This window comes from Melanostigma gelatinosum (assembly GCF_949748355.1).
Source record: "Melanostigma gelatinosum genome assembly, chromosome: 16".
In the NCBI taxonomy this organism is placed as follows: Eukaryota; Metazoa; Chordata; class Actinopteri; order Perciformes; family Zoarcidae; genus Melanostigma; species Melanostigma gelatinosum.
In genome coordinates, this window is record NC_136649.1 from 5,139,741 (window position 1) to 5,156,957 (window position 17,217).

General features: G+C 44.7%; 1 protein-coding gene across 1 annotated transcript in view; it reads left to right on the forward strand.

The window, feature by feature from the left end:
* alk (ALK receptor tyrosine kinase) overlaps window positions 1-17,217 on the forward strand; it is a gene marked incomplete at both ends in the record, with an annotated part of 336,641 nt that overhangs the window by 294,379 nt on the left and 25,045 nt on the right. Inside the window, 3 exons of the mRNA XM_079287138.1 lie at window positions 6,078-6,185; window positions 14,832-14,997; window positions 16,118-16,265. Of these exons, the coding sequence (XP_079143264.1) occupies window positions 6,078-6,185; window positions 14,832-14,997; window positions 16,118-16,265 (422 nt within the window). The remainder of the gene's footprint in view (window positions 1-6,077; window positions 6,186-14,831; window positions 14,998-16,117; window positions 16,266-17,217) is intronic.

Here is a 17,217-nt window from a genome sequence, read left to right on the forward strand (position 1 = left end):
GATGCGTCCGTTGCCCTTCAGGTGTTGGACCCGGTTGTCGGTTTTATCATTTCATCTTCAGCAGCATCAATAAATTATTTTTTTGTGTTCGACAGCACAGGAAGTTCATCTTTTGGTCCCTGCCCTGTGCCTCCCCCACCTTCACACTGTGAATGTGCCCCCTCAGTAGCTGGGCCCTGACGTCACTGGATTGTCAATGCAACACTCCTTTCGAAGATTGGGGTGGAAATAATTGGATTTTCTCACACTGTGTTTTAGCCACACACACACACAGCCACACACAAAGAGCTGTATCCATGTTCAACCAGTTAGTTTCTCCACTCCAGTTATGTGCTGTTAGTTGGCTGTTGCATCGCTGTTATCTGTCGTAGTAACTAGTGTAGTACAAGTACTGGAATGTACTCATTTCAGTAATTATGTAGCTGCACCTGTGGGTTATGAGAAACACGGAGACACACCACGGACCAGTAAGTACAGATGCTCAACATTCCTCAGTGGGTTCACCGCGATGACATTACATTAGCGCTAATTAAAAGCACCTTGTTAAAATGGTGGTCTCTCCCAGGTCTACCAGCCGCCTTTAGACTGTGCATAGAAGCAGTGCATGCAAGGCTACAGGTTAGGAATCCAAAAGTACAGTATGTTTTCTTGCATTTGAGAAAAGGCCATGTAGTAGAATAATAATTGTTGTGTGGATTTTCCTCAGAGCTACTGCAATTTTAATATCCCCCCCCCCCCCTCCATGGCTTGCCTCTGGTGGGCTTCGGGCAGCTTACGGCGGCCTGTTAATGACCAGTGACTGCCCTGCCCTCTGGTTCAGGCTGCTCTGTGGTGGACCTGCTGAGCCCTTCTCCTGCTGCAGCAGCATACTAATGCTGCATGCTCCAGCTCTGTCTCCTCCATAGCCGCCCCCCCCCCCCCCCCTCCCCTGCTCAGAATAACAATGCGGTGAGCCCTCAAACACACTGCAGTCACTCGTGTGTGGTATTTGATCCATCAAATCTGCACATTAACTCTAGCTGTTTCAAAACTCCCACGCGGTGCTGACTTAGGCGATGATATTTATTTGAGGATTACAGGGAATGAACTATTGATTTTTTAGGTGGCAGATTTTAGGTAAGCAATGCTGAGTTTTTTCTTTCTTTTTTCAAGCTTTGAGGACAAAGTTATAAAATATTGTTCCAGACAGCACTTTCATGATATTCATCGCCCAGAGGACCACAGGCACAGTTTTAACTCGTGCACAAATAACATTGATGTCAAGCTGTTTGCTCCGAGTTAAAGCCGGTTTTCTTGGACCGAATGATACAGCGCCAGACGGTTGCTTTCCAAACCTTTCAGCTGTTGAGGGAGCCCCCTGCCATATTGTCATAAACGGTGAGCCTTCAGCCTGAGGTGACAGGGGAACCGGGACAGACATGAGGGAGTGTTTTTGCAGTAACATGATTACAGAGATAAAGATGAAAGGTCCTGTTTCTGTCCCCTGACACCGCCAGATGATGGCAGAGAAGGCGCGGCATGATTTGTTCTCACCAAGGAAGCAAATGACACGATGTGGGCAACTCGTCGGCTCGTCGCAATTAGGAAAACTTGTACCTGTAGTCGGATTTCTGCTTCGATATTCCCCTCATGCCACTCCGTTCCGAGGCTTGCAAACACCACAGTGGGTTGCCCAGGAGTAGTTATGGTTTACAAGAGCAAAGCAAGTAAAAGAAAGCACTCTCACGGAACCCTTAAATCATCCTTTGCTGCCTGTTTACTATCCATGGCAGAGAATATCAGTGAGCTACAGCGCAAACAAACTCTATGCTCTATAAGACAGGCGAGTGTACAACTAGAAACCTTCTTTTTTTTCTCCACTTGCCATATGGAATGCAAATAGCCCCTGAAAGCATGTAATCTTCCTCTCAAAAGTCAGTTCCATATGCAGAACACAAATGGAGCTTAATATGCGGATCATACACACATAGAGTGTCGTTTACAATGCATTGTTTGCATGCCTCAAGTATCTACACTATGCACATTGAGAGTGTTCAATGGAAAGGCTATGAGGATGGATGGCCCCCATTTGTGTTGATAGACTGAAGCACTGAGGCAGCATGGCTGAAACAGCATGATTCTTATCGTTATAAGGTCGAGCAGGCTGTGTAGCCTCTTTGGTTGGCTTATCCAGCTTTGATTTTTTTTTTAAAGTTATAAATCAGAGACGGGACTAGCAGAATAGCAGCATGGTCAAGATCTGGGCCAATGCCCTTGTTTAGTGTCATAGCATTGAACGCTGGCTGGTCTATCTGCGCCGTGAACCTTATCTGACTCCTCTGAAATAATCTCACATCTTCTGCTTGGCTCAACAAGGGTCATCGAGCAACAGAGCCACAGAGGGGCTTCTTCTACAGAACAGAACATCGAAGAAATGAGACGCCGGACAGAACTCAACAAAACGTGGCCTTTCTTTGGAAACAAATTCAGAGTCACAGACACATTCATAGCAGCTCGGCTGAACACATCTGGGTTCTCAAAGTAAGAGAGTTTGTCAAGTGGGAATGAAAAAGTTTCGTTTTTTTGTGCAACAAGTTGAAGGAAACGGTGCCTGCTCTGCTCTATCTTTCGTGGGGGCTATAACAGCTGACACATAATTCATGGTATGTAAATTGATGCACATAATGCAGAACCATATTAAGTTTTATTTTCACCCTTTTTTGACCTTTCGTCTTTTGGGAAAGTGTTCATTTTTTGTACATCGTAAAGATGAAATGATACTACCCACATGGACGAATATACTAGGGTCTAGGTAAGGTACTACCTACATGGATGAGTATACTAGGGTCTAGGTGAGGTACTACCTACATGGACGAGTATACTAGGGTCTAGGTGAGGTACTACCTACATGGACGAGTATACTAGGGTCTAGGTGAGGTACTACCTACATGGACGAGTATACTAGGGTCTAGGTGAGGTACTACCTACATGGACGAGTTATAGGGTCTAGGTGAGGTACTACTCACATGGACGAGTATACTAGGGTCTAGGTGAGGTACTACCTACATGGACGAGTATACTAGGGTCTAGGTGAGGTACTACCTACATGGACGAGTATACTAGGGTCTAGGTGAGGTACTACCTACATGGACGAGTTATAGGGTCTAGGTGAGGTACTACCCACATGGATGAGTATACTAGGGTCTAGGTGAGGTACTACTCACATGGACGAGTATACTAGGGTCTAGGCGAGGTACTACTCACATGGACGAGTATACTAGGATCTAGGCGAGGTACTACCCACATGGACGAGTATACTAGGGTCTAGGTGAGGTACTACCCACATGGACGAGTATACTAGGGTCTAGGTGAGGTACTACCCACATGGACGAGTATACTAGGGTCTAGGTGAGGTAATACCCACATGGACGAGTATACTAGGGTCTAGGTGAGGTACTACCCACATGGACGAGTATACTAGGGTCTAAGTGAGGTACTACCCACATGGACGAGAATACTAGGGTCTAAGTGAGGTACTACCCACATGGACGAGAATACTAGGGGCTAGGTGAGGTACTACCCACATGGACGAGAATACTAGGGTCTAGGTGAGGTACTACCCACATGGACGAGTATACTAGGGTCTAGGTGAGGTACTACCCACATGGACGAGTATACTAGGGTCTAGGTGAGGTACTACCCACATGGACGAGTATACTAGGGTCTAGGTGAGGTACTACCCACATGGACGAGAATACTAGGGTCTAGGTGAGGTACTACCCACATGGACGAGAATACTAGGGTCTAAGCGAGGTACTACCCACATGGACGAGTATACTAGGGTCTAGGTGAGGTACTACCCACATGGACGAGTATACTAGGGTCTAGGTGAGGTACTACCCACATGGACGAGTATACTAGGGTCTAGGTGAGGTACATTTCCGTCACCAGAGGGTGTAGTGATCTCTGTCTGAATGTCTGCTTACCGACGAGCCCACACGGCAGACACGCAGAGTCCAGGAAGTATAAACAGAGCTATGCATCTGTGATGCTTTCCATGTACTTGGACGTATAACCTAGGCTTACAGTTTTTCTCGATTGCTAAGACACATTTCTTGAAACGGTCACCCATTCTCTCAAAACTGTAAACACAAAACCTCATCTTCAAGCACTATTTACAAAACCTCTGAATCCTCTTGCAAAATGAAACTTTCGCCTCAAAACAGTTTTACCTGTGCTCAAAATCAAACACTGCTCTCAAATCATAAACAAAGTGATCAAAATAATATACACCATCAAGCAGTCAGTAAACAATACACCAATGAATAGAAAACACATTGTTCAAAACATATAGTTCTCAGGGAGAAGTCGATTTTTAATCTCAAAACAAATTTCATATGAACGAAAACATGTTCTATTACAGTAGCTCAAAATTGATCAGAAATGACTACTGTGCTTTGCTCTTTGCAATTTCTTTTGTTCTTCCTCCTCCTTGTACCCCTATTTTTACAGTACTGTACCCTGCATCTCACAAACGTGTCCTTTGTCTCTGTGATACTGTAATTCTTGTTCTTTGTTGATATGAACCTGCAACCAGTCAACATCTATTGAGCAGTCAGTGCTGTTACTGTAACAAATAGAAAGCACCATGTTCAAGGCCATACAATTTGTTTATTGTACATTATACAGCCTACAATGCACTGTAGGCCTACTACAGTATACAATACTACAGTAAAAGGGACAAAAATCAAAGGAGTCAACATGTCATCAATGTGCTTCTTCTTGTCTTTGGGCTGAGTCAGACCAGAGCACTTCGTCGACATCACCTTCAACCACCTGTTTGCTCTCTAAACTGGCTTATATTGGTTGTGTCACATCATTTGATACAAGTGAAATCCATTTTGAGTGATTGTGTTTCATCAATGACATGTGTTCTCTATTTCTATTTGATTGTTGCCACTTGTGTTTACCAGTATGGATGACATGTGCATTAGAGTGCAGAATGTGTTTTGAGACTGAGAATGTGTTTAGAGTTTTGCTGAAAAGTCAAAGTGAGATCTGCAAATTGTGTTTCACCATGTGAAACAGTTTAAGGTATTGACAACAGACTGCACAATTAGCTAAATGAGTTCAGTCAACTGAGAACTTTGTTCAGCCAATGGGTTTTAGTGTTTTAGCAATTGAGAAATACTGTAATACAGATATGTTTGAAATATTCCTCAGTTTAACTTAGAAGAAACATTTCATCATGCATTTATTTTTGTTGTTTTTTGTACCAACCTCACACCGAACCATGACTCCGAAATCAGAATATAAACCGAACCGTGACTTCTGTTTACCAATAAAGAAAATAGCTATTTTGTTTTCGGGGTTTAGTATTTTGTCCTGTAGGGTGTTTGCAATGCTGTTGTTGGACATTGATTTTTGTCATTTCAGCATTTCCTGTTCTGGAGAACAATCTTGTTCTGTTCAGCTGACGGGGTTGCATTGATTGTCCTGCAGCCTGTGCAGTCCTTGATCAGATGCGGCACCAGATTTCTTTAACACCGTCCGGGCCAATCTCTTAGACCACTGGTCGCTGTGCATGGGTCTACTCAAAGAAAAACGTTCATCCGTGCAGTGATACACCCAAGCATCCATGGGAACTCCTGCTACATCCAACCTTTACATCTCCTACTTTAACATCTTTAGAGAAAAAAAGAGTCTGTATCCAATCAGCCAGCCGTTTGCCTGGAAGACTTAATTCTGGGAGAGAATTTGAGGTTGAGGAGGGGGAGATCAAAGTACCAGGCAGCTTATGATCTCGGTCCTGGGAAATGCGGTGAGGCTGCAGGCTTGATAACACCCTGACTGAATGTGCTTACCATCTACTGTATGAACGGACAGCGACATGGAGGAGTGCTGGATTTTATGCATTCCACTCAAATGGAAAAAAGAATGACTGCTGGTGGTTCCACATTGTCTGTGCCGGTGAGGGGGTCTGCAGCCGCTGTGCGTGTTCAGTTGGTCAGCGTTAATAGCGACAGGATTCCATTGCTGCACACGAAGGCGATATAGCACTGCCCTTTTTCACAAATTGAATTATGTTTCTTTTTCAGCCAACGGTGAGTTTCCACCTGTGGTCGCCAGCTCAACCAGGCTGCCCTTCAGCTCTACGCCCCCGTCCATCGGAAACCCTTTGATGACCTTCCCCCCCAAAGATTACTGTAAGTGTGAGCTTGATTACCACGGTTCACCCTCCACCCTCAAGGAGAACACTCTCCCCACTGACATTGTCTGTTTCTCCTTCTGTCTCTCTCGTCTTTTTGACACTCTCCTTAGCTCACACACACACACACACACAACGTTAATGATTCACAATTACTCTGCACGCGCTGAGCACGGCACCATATGTGGGCTGCAACAAAGTAAGTGTGCCCCCTACTGGTCTGCACCACGACCACCATCTGAGTGAGTGCTGCAGGGATCTCCTTTGGCATCAAATGGAGCAGGACGAGCAGTTTTGTCTAAAATCCTCCAATTTGTCTCCAGAGAATGTCAATGGAGCCACTTACAAATACTTGACATTCCCCACCTCGCAGTCTCTCTCTTCCCAGCTTCAAAAGGGTAAAGACAAGCAGAGATTCTATTTCTATATTTATAGTCATAACTTAGAGTTACTCTCGTATCAAAAATGTTCTGAGACACATTTCCTCAGCTAGGAGCTTTGAGTGCTAGAGGTACATAGTGTGACGGGACTTGGAGATATCAGCCACTACCATTTTAGTGTAACACTTTACATAGCACCCATTCATACGTTGAATGAATGTGAGTTTTTCTCATTTTCAGTGACTTTGAGGACTTGTTTTCCAGTCCAAACAGATGGTTTGACAGCGTCCCCACACTCCACGACTGTAATAGCATTCATCTATATCTTGTCTTCTCTCCCAGGCGGCATAAAAGGCTTTTATGACATTCATACGCTGTGAAAGCCCAACAAATCCATTTTGTAGGGTGCCGAAGCTTGCCTGCTACTCGAAACTGGTTCGAGGAATCACACTCACACTCCGGGCTTGAAAGAACCACTGCTTTGCATTGTCAAGTTGCCCTTGAGCACACACAGAAACCGCAGCCAGTTTACCATGAGCCAGCAGTACAAGAGAGAAGAAGATATTGCTCTGTTGTCTATTGTTGTTATCCAAAGAACGTAATGCTGAGACGCATTTCTACCACAGTGAAGACAATTTACTTGCAGTCTTTTCCTTTTAGATAAATAAAGATCCAAAGCGTAACTCCACCGACTTGTGTAAAGTCTTTTGTGGCTCCAAAAGCAGCTGCGTGAGACTGACAAATGTCTGACAAAACAAAGTGATGTCACTTGAGTCAGAGTCGAGTGGCTGCCAAGAGAAACAATCTGGACCTCCCCAGCCTGCTCCTCGTGTCTAATTGAGGCTCACTGCTACTATTAGCCGCCACTAGCAAACGAGTTGCATTGTAGGTAATGTAGGTGCCAGGTTTGACAAGGAAGAAGAATGTGTGGAAGTAAAAATAAGCTTACATCTGCCTCTGCTGCATCAGGTTTTTGTGTGATGCTAAATCAGTGTAGTGCTCCTTGAAGCCTGAACAGCCGACTGCCTGCACCGCTGATTGAACAGGCAGCACTCTTTCTGCTGAACAGACACTGATAAGGTTTCCTGACACAGAGTAGGGCCGATGGGCCACCGCGGCAACGATGCTCAACGGCAGACCAGTGCGGACCGATAGTCAAGTGTGTCCGGGCCCTAACGTGTTTGTGCAGCGACTGAATGTCTGTGATGCGGGCCACTCTTTGGTCTCGGACACAACGGCCTGTTTATCTGTCGAAGGGTCAAGCAGGAACAGTAAAAGATCAGACGTTAACGTTCGGCCAGCTGACATGATTTGACAACGTTACAGGATTATGCATTGAAGCGGAGCCACAGGCGTGGCTCCTTCAGCAAACAATGGCTTCTCAGTCTATCAAGGAAAGCTTTTATGCTGAATGGCAATTCTGGAAACATTTCATATGCACTGCTATATAAAAGGTATTTCATATAGTAGGGCAGTTTGCTACCAGGATCAAGCTGCAAGGGCAGCAGCAGAAAGGCAGTTTGAATGTGCTTACGCAGGTAATATACTCGGTATGGTTACAATAGAGCCTGCAGAGAGATGGGACTGTGAGATCACGCTGTATCATAGATATTACAGTTTTTCTCGATTGCTAAGACACATTTCTTGAAACGGTCACCCATTCTCTCAAAACTGTAAACACAAAACCTCATCTTCAAGCACTATTTACAAAACCTCTCAATCCTCTTGCAAAATGAAACTTTCGCCTCAAAACAGTTTTACCTGTGCTCAAAATCAAACACTGCTCTCAAATCACAAACAAAGTGATCAAAATAATATTCACCATCAAGCAGTCAGTAAACAATACACCAATGAATAGAAAACACATTGTTCAAAACATATAGTTCTCAGGGAGAAGTCGATTTTTAATCTCAAAACAAATTTCATATGAACGAAAACATGTTCTGTTACAGTCGCTCAAAATTGATCAGAAATTACTACTGTGCTTTGCTCTTTGCAATTTCTTTTGTTCTTCCTCCTCCTTGTACCCCTATTTTTACAGTACTGTACCCTGCATCTCACAAACGTGTCCTTTGTCTCTGTGATACTGTAATTATTGTTCTTTGTTGATATGAACCTGCAACCAGTCAACATCTATTGAGCAGTCAGTGCTGTTACTGTAACAAATAGAAAGCATGATGTTCAAGGCCATACAATTTGTTTATTGTACACTGTCGATTCCCTGGAAGTGTGTGTTGTCTTGTATCACTCGTTCCTGGATTTCTCTGAGTCGTATTGCGTAAATTATCTTGAAGGACCATGCCCACTGAGTGAATATAGCTCTCCTTCCACCTGCATGTGGCAGCCTTGCAGTTCTACAAAAAGTAGATGTGCAGTTACAAAAAATATTCATGCAGTACAATACATACAGTGATGAACTTTACAAATGTCTATTGAAACAGCTGCATACAGTGTCGTACAGTCAATTTGCAATTACAAAAATACAGTAGCATACTGTACCTGTTCTCTTCTCTGAATGTCCTTACTATGGTGGACACAGAAAATCGGCTCAAATTGGGGTGCAGTCTAAGTCCTGCTTCCCTCATTGTCAGTCTGTGGACTATAACATGGTCGATGACTGTTGCTCGAATTTCATCAGATATTTCCACTCTTTGTTTTCCTCTTCCTATTCGTCCTCCTCTTCCTCTTTCTTGCCCTCCTCCTCTTCCTCCTCGTCGCCCATCTCGCATACGCACTTGTCCTCGTCCTCTCACATTGTTTCTTCTATCCATTCTCAGACTTTCTCCTTCCCACCTTCAACCACCTGTTTGCTCTCTAAACTGGCTAATATTGGTTGTGTCACATCATTTGATACAAGTGAAATCAATTTTGAGTGATTGTGTTTAATCAATGACATGTGTTCTCTATTTCTATTTGATCGTTGCCACTTGTGTTTACCAGTATGGATGACATGTGCATTAGAGTGCAGAATGTGTTTTGAGACTGAGAATGTGTTTAGAGTTTTGCTGAAAAGTCGAAGTGAGATCTGCAAATTGTGTTTCACCATGTGAAACTGTTTAAGGTATTGACAACAGACTGCACAATTAGCTAAATGAGTTCAGGCAACTGAGAACTTTGTTCAGCCAATGGGCTTCAGTGTTTTAGCAATTGAGAAAAACTGTAACTCGGGAGGGGGAAGTTGAACGTGCAGTTACACATTGGCCATTTCAAAGACAGCCGTGAGCGTTTAACATTCGCCGCGCGTCTCACTTCACCCTTTCCGGAGCTGCTTTGACATCTGCGTGGCAGGATGGCAAAGCCTGATGGGGGCGGGTTGGCTCAGCAGACCTGTCACACATGCTCAATGATCAACCCCACCAAACCGTCTCCTCTCACTCTCCCCTTAATCTTTCCTTCTGAGCCTCTGCACTTTTTGTTTCTCCATTGGTTTCCTATCTTCTCCGTTTAAACGCTGCCGCTGACTGTCTGTTAGTTCACATTACTGCCCTCCCACCTCTGACTGTCACTCTTCTTTTTTTTTACACCCACCTCATCCTGCTGCTCTCTTTTTTTCTTCTCCTTCACCCTGACTTCACCTTCATTTCGTTTAATATTATTTCCCCCTCATCTCCATTGATTCCCCGCTATTCTGGCAGCTTTCATTTCTCACCAATGCCCTACTGTGTGGCACCCGCCTCTCACTGCTGACTCATCATTTGCTCTCAGGAAGAGGGGAGAGTGAAAGAAGTCAACCGCGATGAGCTTGCTTCCCTTTTATTTTTGTGATTACCTCACCTGATGGGAAAGGAATGCGTCGCTGACCTCAAAATGAGCTCCAGGCTAATTTTTCTCTCAGCCATTTAATGAATGAGAGCGTGTGTGTGTGTGTGTGTGTGTGTGTGTGTGTGTGTGTGTGTGTGTGTGTGTGTGTGTGTGTGTGTGTGTGTCTGTGTGTGTGCGATTCACAAAGATTAGTGTTTTCACGTTCTTATGAGACGATACAAGAACTTTACACAATACGCTGTCAGGATGCAACAAAGCATCATCATATTTACGCCTCATCTGCAAAAGGCGTAGCAGGATGTACGAGCATTAGCGTCTTTGAACAGACAGCACATTTTCATATCAAGGTGTTCCACTTCCGCTCACACAACAACGGGCGACGACAACAACACAAAACAAGAGTTCTGTGGAGTAGATGAAAACTGGCGTTGAATGAAAGACAGAAGGGATGCTGATTGAAGCAATCCAATTGGCTCTTGGAAGTAACCGACAGCAGATGTTGCTCCGTGCACGCTCCATGCAGAAGAAGTCGTTTTGGCCCGTACGTGCTCGCTAATTAGCGGCAGAGTGGAGATGCGTGCCTGTGCTCCGTTCCGTACTCGCCGGTAAACACTGGCCTGTGGCAGCCAGTGAGCTCGTTGTTGTTACTTTGGCTTTTGGAGGGGGAACATTCGTCACTAAGACAGATATGAGACTGATAACGAGCAGTGCCGCGCAAAACAGGTTTTTGTAATTAATTGGACTCGGGTGCCTCATAAGCTATGTATTTAGCATTCAGATCCACTCACGGCACGCCAGCCTCGATCCGTCTTTCTAATGGCCGGACCAAGGAGGACAACTGTCACTGGATAACGAGGATACATGCTAAGAGAGGAAAGCAGCGCAGAATGAGAAGTCAGCGTATAATGCATCCAGAAGACATGTAACATCATGCAAAAATGAATTATCATGTGTATCATGGCAGTAATTTAAGCATGCAACTCTAGAATTCAAACCAACAAGCACATAGATGTAGAAAGAGAGTTTGTTATCTTGTATTGTTGAGCATGGAGACTAAATCAGGGTCTGATTATCAGATCGAATGGCCTTTTCATATCCTGTTTGTGTGGCGGGGTTATTTTGCCGCAACTGATCGGCTGTGACTGACATTTCAATCAGGAGAGACAAGCGAACGAAGAAAAGATAATTGTTTGTTGTAAACAGATGATGTGTGATGATAAAGTCTCGACAGAGACTCTCTTGGCGCTCAGACTCCTCGGGGAGATTTGTAACCGCATTCTGCTGAGGCTGGTTGGCTGATGAGGAGAATGTATCTGCGATGGGGAGGCGGAGGGGCACGTGTAGCAGCAGCATGGACGTACTGAAGGCAGAGAGAGAATCTTATGTTAAGGAGACAGAAGCGAGATGATCGGCTAACAATGTCGGTGTATCGCTGTGCGATTGGATGGATGTGAGCAGCTGATCACACGATTGACAGCAAGGAGGTCATGAGGGCTCATGAGTAGAGTGAGAGGATGGCATCAAGCATGCAAAAGTGTGACCTTACAAGTTGAATTTTTGCTAGAACCTAATTTGCCATGTTGAAGAGTTATTTAGATTATAGTGAACCAACACTTTGCTTGAAGGAATGACACCAAACGTTAACGTTATTTTCACTGATGTACCTGCAGGAAGATCACGTCCTCAAGCTCAGCTAGGCGTTCACATCAAAAACAGTTTTCACAAACAGGGCTGCGTAGGTGAGGATGCTGCTGCAGGCGCCGGTGAGATGATGAAATACGATCCAGAGAGTCCAGCTGAAGCAACAGAGTCGAACCCTGAGTTCAGACACCAGGACTCCTTACAGCACTTTAGAATGCTCTGGGGACAGGATTTTACAACTCCCGCAAGTTATTATAGCGGCCGATGGATTTCCGATGTTTTGGTTGCAGTAAAAGTTCAGCCTGGTTCAGCTGTGCTTGATGGATGACTCTGTGTTGTTTTGCCTGAGCCCCGTGCGTTGGCAGCCCTGCTGTGTTGACCGACCGACTCCGTTAAATGAATGGAAGGACTGTGTTGTTGGTTTTGCAGGGCTACTGTAGGTCTGAACGTAGGCTTTGTGCAGCCTAACTGGGGAAAGAACTGATCTGGCTTTCCCAATCATGAAGTGAAAATGAACAAAACATAAAAGAATGTTTGCCGCAGAACTGCAATCAAACAGCAGTTTGACGCAACACGCCTTCTCGTACCGAGATGATCATTTTTCACGAAACTGAAAAACAATTGCGAGGCCTAACATGGGTGATGAAACGCTTGTTTCCTTGTTGCTGATCGGCCCAAGGACTGCCTTTGTCATTCCTGGAGAATGACATGTTTACTGTTGCCTTGTGTTAATCATGTTCTGATGAGATAAAGACTGCTGCAACGTTGCCGTCAGTAATCAAGAGGCGTTTTTCTTTTTCTACACTGTGAGTCTCTCCCTTTCTGTCTCTCAATTTCTCACTGATGACAGTTCACAGCGTCGGCCCTTTTTTTATGGAGGCCAGTGTTTCTTATGATGATGGTGCACCACCGCCGGCAAAGTTCACAGTAACGGAGATTCATATAATCGTCAGACACAGTCAGAGTCTCCCCAGGGGTGTGTGTGTGTGTGTGCATTAGAACTCACATATTGATGGACCAACAAGATCGATCAGCCGCGTTGAAGTGTGAAACCAACCGCACCTTGGGGAGACGCAGAGAGAGAAATCGAAAGGAAGACTTGATGCTATCTTCGACACCGGCGGCGCTGTTGTCAAACAGTCAAGCTCACGTTACAGAACAGGATCTTATTCATGTCAGGAAGCCAAGAACTCACTTCTACAAATCAGAAAAAAACGAAATTAATATACAACATCCAGACTCTAATCCGACATTCACTGCTTTCTCTTCAGCGTGTCCCACCTTGACTGATTGCCATCTCAGAGTATCCCATGAACTAGAGTAAGATTCACATCTAAAGCATCATCTGGCTTTGGAGGCTTTTCTGCTCCAGTGATGGATTTATTCCCAACAGACTCAACTCTTTTTACCTCGTTAGGTATTGAAAATACTGATGTGAGGAATCAATTTACTTTTGCTGGATGGGAGCCAGGCTCCAGTACGCTGCACCATGTTTTTTGTTTTTTTATACAGGTGGAGTGCATTTGCTAAGACCAGGCTGAACACCAAATTGTGGGAGGTTGTACAAAAACAAAACAAAAACAAAATGGCTCTTACGCCGCCCATTCTGAAAAGTAAAGCCAATGCGGAACCTGCATTCTCTCTACTGGCCAGCAGGGGGCGACTCCTCTGGTTGCAAACAGTATTCCGATGGTATGGAAGTTTTTGACAAAGTGACTCAAGTTCTCACTTGATTTATTACCTCAGTAAACATTGTAAACACAAGTATATGCTCTCAATTGCTAGTTTCAAGTCTTCAATACGGCGTGATGCTATGTCATCATATAACAGCCAGCTGGGATGACTGCTTTAAAATGATTCCATCCCAAAAACTCATCACTACTTTTCTCGTGAAAGCACAATTTCTCTCTGTAACTCAACTGTATATAATTAATGAGAAAATGGGAAATAACAAAATGTTCTTCTTCTAAGGTACACACAGGCCTTAGAACAACTAGGCCTGTTAATTACACACACACACTTGCAAAAAATCATTTTCCTCAGTCAGAGAAAGCGGACTTTGCTGTCCTATCCTGTCCTGTCCTATCCTTGTAAATACTGGGATCCCAATTCCTGGGCTTCAACTCTAATAGGCGCTGCACAGCAGGCAGCTTGAACAGGGAAAGGTGTTGCAGTGAGCGCATCGTAACTTTAAATTGCACTCCTGAGACGAATCTCACGCCATCTCTTCTCTTTGCTGTGTATCCTGTCCCCATTTTATCACTTCACTACTGCATCTGTGAAATATAAATAAACAGCAAGACCGGTCTGTGTGGTATCTAATCACAAACAATAATAAGTAGTCCCAGAGAGAGCGAGAGAGAGAGAGAGAGAGAGAGAGAGAGGTGTTCATGGTCTTCCCCACTGCTCTGTGCTCGCAGGCCTTAAATCAGGATTTCTGCAGCGTTAAGTCCTTCCACGTCCATCTGACAAGACTGATCTTGTGCTAATTACAGTGAAAAGAACTCCAATTAGCAGCGACGCCTAGGATTACACGGAAAATGAGGAGAAATGTTCGTCACCTGTGATCCTGTCACCGCGCTGCTGTCGTGAATGTGATGGCTCCTATGAGCAGCTTCAGTACGGAGCTGGCCTTCCCAACCTGCCTTTCTGCCGGGTGTTCATTGATGTGGGAAAGTGGAGCGGTGGGGAATGTTGAAGTGGAATGAATGTGGGACAAATAGAACAGCAATGACTCTCTGTCATCTTCAAGTCTGCTTCTGTACTGGCTGAATTCAGAATGCGTGCTTTTACAGCTGTGTGCTCTACGAGCTGCTTCATTTCTTTAACGTTGTCTTTTCTATTTTTATCCTCATGTGCAGCCCAAAAATGGATTTTTCATACCTGCGGGGCAGTGGGCCCTGAAGGCCCGACTCCCAGCCAGTGCCTCAACTCCTACAGGAACAGCAACGTCAACGTGACTCTCGGCACCCGAGGGCCCTTCAAAGGCATTCAAATGTGGCGGGTCCCCGAAACTGCCACCTACAGGTAGGACTGCAAAGCATCGGCGCGTTTCTATCAGATTCTTGCAGGAGGGAGCAGAAGCTGAAGTAATGGCAGCTACATAGCATGATTCACTCCACACATGATTCCAGAAATAAATAAAAAACACCCACATCCACATTGGTGGTCTTTGAGGCTTCCAAATACCTTAACAATCAGCCCTAGCACCTTGACCTGAAACTGTGTACTGCTCCAGGATTAATGCTGTAATATCCACTACCTTGAGCAGAGATCAATACGCCTCCTGTGGGCATTCATGACAACGGGAGGCGTTTAACTTGGATTTGACTAGGATGGTTCAAACAAAAAAATAAAGCTTCAAGCCTCCCACATCAACTCAAAAAACCCAACACAGGCACCGCTAAGCTCAGCCAGAACTCCTGAGTCTTAAAATACCAAACTAACAACTGCGTGGACAGCACCGTTTTCACACATACCCGGAGTTTTAGAAAAACACCTTCTGTCTCCGCACACAACTCCAGAATGGTGGTCGTGATGCGGCCCGGTTTAGCTGGCGGAGCCTGTAAATGAAGCTGACAGACGGTCACAGAGATGAATATGCTCTCTGCATCTCCCAAAAGTCATTAGGCAAACAGCTGAGGTAGCAACTGAACACCGGGCAGCGTGCTGTCTATCTCTCCCTCGCCCCACCACGCACGACCACCGGGGAAGTGGAATATCGAAGAGCTACCAAAAACCAATCAGGTTTTTTGTTGTTGTTTGTTTCTTGGCAAGAAAAGTGGAATCATTTGAAATGAGTGTCTTCTGCAGCGGAGGCGTGTGTGCTTGTATGTCTGTCTCTCTGTGTGTGTGTGCCCGTGCACTTTGTAGTCTGTGCACTGTTTCTGTATGTGCACAAGTCGACTAAAAAATTAGTTTTTTTGTCGACTTGTTTTGTATTGAAAAACAGCCAGCAGGGAGAACATGATACACACCTACTGTACAGATTGGAATATACAATACACACATCACCTTTTCCCATTAAACCCGACAAAACCAAACGGAAACACTGATTGAAAACAAATGTATTTCCTTTATCATTAGGGTAATCGTCCTGCTCATGAGCTGTTTAATATGTGTGTCATTTGTTCCGGTGGCACCCCAGGATCACAGCCTACGGTGCAGCCGGGGGTCGAAGCGTGTTGGCCATGAGCAGGTCACATGGCGTCTACATCACAGGGGACTTCCTGCTCAGGAAGGGCGAGCTGCTTTACGTCCTGGTGGGACAGCGAGGAGAGGACGCATGCCCGAATGTAAGTCGATCGTGCAGTTTACAGGATGTCATGAAAGCAAAAGATAGGGCAGGAATTATCATACGGATTGAATTTGTTGATCTTCTTTGAAATATCTGTGAACGCTTCAATGGCTCAACTGAATTGGGAGTCAAACGTATTTCTCTGTTTTGTATTTGTTGTCTCAAAATAATGTAAATGTGAGAAGTTGTTGTGAACTGAACTGTCCACACCGTAGTGGAACTCAACATTCTTTGACGTTGTCTGACTTTCAGACCAACCAAAATTGAATCGCACCTTCTTGTTGTCGGAAATGTTTCATAGTTTCATCGTTAATCGTTTTTTTTTCTCTTAATAAAAGGAAGAAAAAAGGTATTTTGGGGAAATATGCAAAATGATCTTATTTGCCTCAGCCGTCTGGAGGGACGTGTACCCGTCTGATTGATTGACAGCCGCTTGCAGTGCTGCCAGAGTGCCGGTGGTACATGTCATGTGCAGACAGTCGCTGTAGTCGAATCGTGTTTTTAGCTTAGGAAGGTTCCTAACTGAGTGAAAGGACCTGTAAGTAAGTGGCAGCCATGATAAGAGCTGGTTGAATTCTCGAAATGCTGAGGAAAGGTGCTTCAGTGCTCTCTCTTATCTCCTTTAGCTTCGGGTACACGGGATCATCCTTTCTGAAAGGAAAGGAGATAACGCCGTCCCACAATTCCTTGCTTCAGCAACACTTAAAGCAACGCACCATTCAGCCGTCTGTTTAATTGTGCACTATGGATAGATTAAAAACATCCTTCTTTGGAGATGTGATTCTGTTTTAGACAGTAATCTCTAATTAAATTGTTCCGCATTGAGTTTGTCTCGGTAGCCTACTCATTTTATTTTTGTCATGAATGGTTTTCGAAAAGCAAAAACATCCGTCTGCCATGGTGTAAATGCAATCAGACTCCTAGAGCACCGCGTCGTCACTTCCTACGTT